This window comes from Eurytemora carolleeae, unplaced genomic scaffold, assembly GCF_000591075.1.
Source record: "Eurytemora carolleeae unplaced genomic scaffold, Eaff_2.0 scaffold1752, whole genome shotgun sequence".
NCBI classification, from domain to species: Eukaryota; Metazoa; Arthropoda; class Copepoda; order Calanoida; family Temoridae; genus Eurytemora; species Eurytemora carolleeae.
Window position 1 is genome coordinate 27,635 of NW_019398145.1, and position 3,373 is coordinate 31,007.

The following is a 3,373-nucleotide window of genomic DNA, read 5'->3' on the forward strand; positions in this document are numbered from 1 at the left end:
TTATGGACAATATTTTTAAAAATTTGGTTATGTTGGGGGGTCGTGGATAAAACATTTCTCCCTAAAATGCCATTTTAACCTTCTAAATTAGGCATAATATTTGAAAATGTTCTCGGTCCCATTTCCTAAGATATTAGTTGCGTTTTCACCCACTAAAGGTTGTTTTATTCTACTACAATGTGTGCCTAGTAGATATAATGTTGTTGTATTTGGGACTGATCCAGAAAGGTGAACAGTCACTTAGATACACTGATGTATCTAGATATGAGTAGACACAAGTCTCCTGCACATTACCACTCTGGGTCCTGTGCTACATACAGTGCACAGAACATTCTATAGTTACAGTGAGTCCCCATAAAGATGAGTAGATTGGGATGGATGTTAAGGAACCCTGCATACCTTGGAAGTCCTGAGGATGAAGATGAGAAGGGGATTGATCCTCTGGACCTAACTCCACTGGAGAGCAGTTCAGCTTCCATTGCTACAGTTCCAGCAGAGGAAGAGGATGCAGCTGAGGAAAAGAACTTTCCAGCTTTGGAATCTGATCATTCTACAGAAGATGAAGGTGGAATTGATGCCTCTGGTCTATCATGATCAGCAGCCCTTGCTCAGCTAGAAGATGGAGTTAAACAGCTTGACGTGAACAGGAATTCCAAGGATGAGGACAGCCTCCAGCCTCTTGAGGATTATGCCAAGGAATCATGTTGGTCCTTTGATCCATGGGTGAACAGAATGGAACCTCCATGGAACCATTGGTCAGAGGAACTAGATATCCCAGACACCACCAAGAAGGATGTCAATAGTTATTAATATTTGGCTACTTTAACAGAATGATTTGTATAAGTAAGTATGTTTAATATGTTTAAATAAAATGTGCATATAAAACTTAAACATTATATTATTGGGGACATATAAGGTACAATACTATAGGCTAGAGCAATTTAGGATCAACCAACATTATGTGTTGATCCTTCTTAATTGATCTGTCTCAATCTAAGGGTTTATTAGTGAGTGTTAAGAAAATACCGCAATGTCGTTAAAAGACATTAATTTAAAATACGTTCTAGGTTTCAAAATGTACTCTGTCCTTTTTCCAAAGATTTTCAAAGAAATTTGCAATCTATCATTTTTGTCATTAAGATTTTAAAATATCCTAAATTCTATCATTGAAAATGTTCAAATTATACTATTATTTCATATAAAACGTAAAAGTAAAATTAAAATTTGAATATTTTTTTAAATATTTGAAAAGGAGACCGAGAAAATTTTAGCACATTAGGTCTGCTTTTGAATGTTAACACAGCATTTCAGAAAAAAAAGTTTCATCGACGACCCCCCTCCATTTATTGACATTGTACTAGAAGCAATTTTTACCACATTTAAACGATGTTTAGTAGACTAAAAAGCCAAACACTTTTTTCAGAGACACCCTGTAGAAATAAGGATTTTTCTAGATACTGATGATGGAGTTAGTGATAATGAAAGAGAAGAAGTTAATTATACTTTTAATGAGGTATACAAAGTACACATAGTCTACTAATCTCCATATGCCATACCAAGCTTAAAATGTATAAATATTTTAGAATATAAGACCAACAATTTTATGCTAATTCAACTCATTCAACTAAGCATTAAAGAAAGAGCAAATTGCCAAGGGAATCCTGAATCCTGAATGAAGGTAATGTGGTATTATTTGTAGAAAACGGATAAAGTAGGTTTGGAAATCAAATTATTAGAGACCCCTTTGAAACACATTTAAAAAAAAAATTTTAAACAAATATATGTTTACTTATATACTTAGCTGCTGCTTTTTTCAATAGTATTCAGTATTCAATGATATTCATTTTCTTCTGCAAATAGTTTTAATCCAGAATGTGAATATGAAATAAATTAAATTATTAGATTAGCTGAAGGGCCTGGCGTTGCCCGTGATAAAAAAATATGAAATTTCTGAAGGGCCTGGCATTGCCCGTGGAAAAAAATATGAAATTTTTTAAAAATATTTTTTTTTAAATGTTGCGTAAAAAAATCTGGAATTTTGTGTCGAATTTTATTTTAGCCTAAAACATCCCTCGGCCACCCATGAGTGTCCACAAAAAAAATTCAGCCAATTCGGTCCAGCCATTTAGCTGGCTATTGGCAACATATATATATAGATTTTCTAATTTAGATATTTCCCATGTGGCTTGTTTTCTGTCTGCCAGTGATGGACGATCTTTCTAAATTCCTACAAAGGCTGGAGGTAGAATTCTATTGGATATTATATGTATTATTTGATAAAAACAGAACTCATTCCATAATTATTATATTTTAAATTAAAAAGAGGTGGTGTTTCTCCGGACATGGGCATTTTGTTCCACTAATCACTTTCCTAGACTGTATTTGAACTTAATTAGCGGGTTTAGTACAGAAATGAATTCAAGGGGCAAAGGAACTTTTAAAATTAACACAATCTAATTGTAAAATAAGATTTTAACACTTTAAAAATGGGTGTAAAACTTTAAACAAAATAAATAGATTGTAATCAGCAAAGAATTTCCCCCTGTAATCAATTAAATTTTGGTTTGCACCCTATGCTAATGGTGGATGTCAAAATCTACTACAGTCAATGAGTATGGGTTCACATCCTTTACCAATGGTGGATGTCAAAGTCTACTACAATCAATGAGATTGGGTTCACATCATTTGCCAATGGTGGATGTCAAAGTCTATTACAGTCAACGAGTATGGGTTCAAACCCTTTGCTAATGGTGGATGTCAAAGTCTACAACAGTCAATGAGTATGGGTTCAAACCCTTTGCTAATGGTGGATGTCAAAGTCTACTACAGTTCAAACCCTTTGCTAATGGTGGATGTCAAAGTCTACTACACAGTCAAGGAGTATGGGTTCAAACCCTTTGCTAATGGTGGATGTCAAAGTCTACTACACAGTCAAGGAGTATGGGTTTAAACCCTTTGCTAATGGTGGATGTCTAGTATAGTCTAGTATAGTCTAGTATAGTCAACAAGAATACATTGCTACTTTTGATGAATCAATGACAGCTTAGACCTTAGAGTCGTATATCTTTAAATCTTTTATACCCCAAATAAAATGGTTTATTTAATGTACAAGAACAGTAAAGGAAAAGAAAAATTTGAAAAAATGCACATGCCCATAAAGCACTCATCTTTTAGCATCTTAGTATTTTACATTTTCATAGCACAACAAGTTGTTATGTTTTTCTGAGAGGAACTGTAAGGGAAATTATGCTTTTAGGTATGGGTGTCTACAGGGGCGTACGAGAGCATTTGTGTAGCGGGGGGGGGGCACATACTTCCATATTACAAGCGTTATAAATAAATTATTTATGTAATTTTCTTAAGCGGTCTCATC

General features: G+C 34.1%; 1 protein-coding gene across 1 annotated transcript in view; it reads left to right on the forward strand.

Moving 5' to 3' along the window:
* Positions 1–360: 360 nt before the first annotated feature.
* LOC111716880 (uncharacterized) overlaps positions 361–3,373 on the forward strand; it is a 16,854-nt gene continuing 13,841 nt past the window's right edge. The window contains exons 1-2 of the mRNA XM_023492392.1: positions 361–565; positions 599–795. Coding sequence (XP_023348160.1) covers positions 361–565; positions 599–795 — 402 coding nt within the window. The remainder of the gene's footprint in view (positions 566–598; positions 796–3,373) is intronic.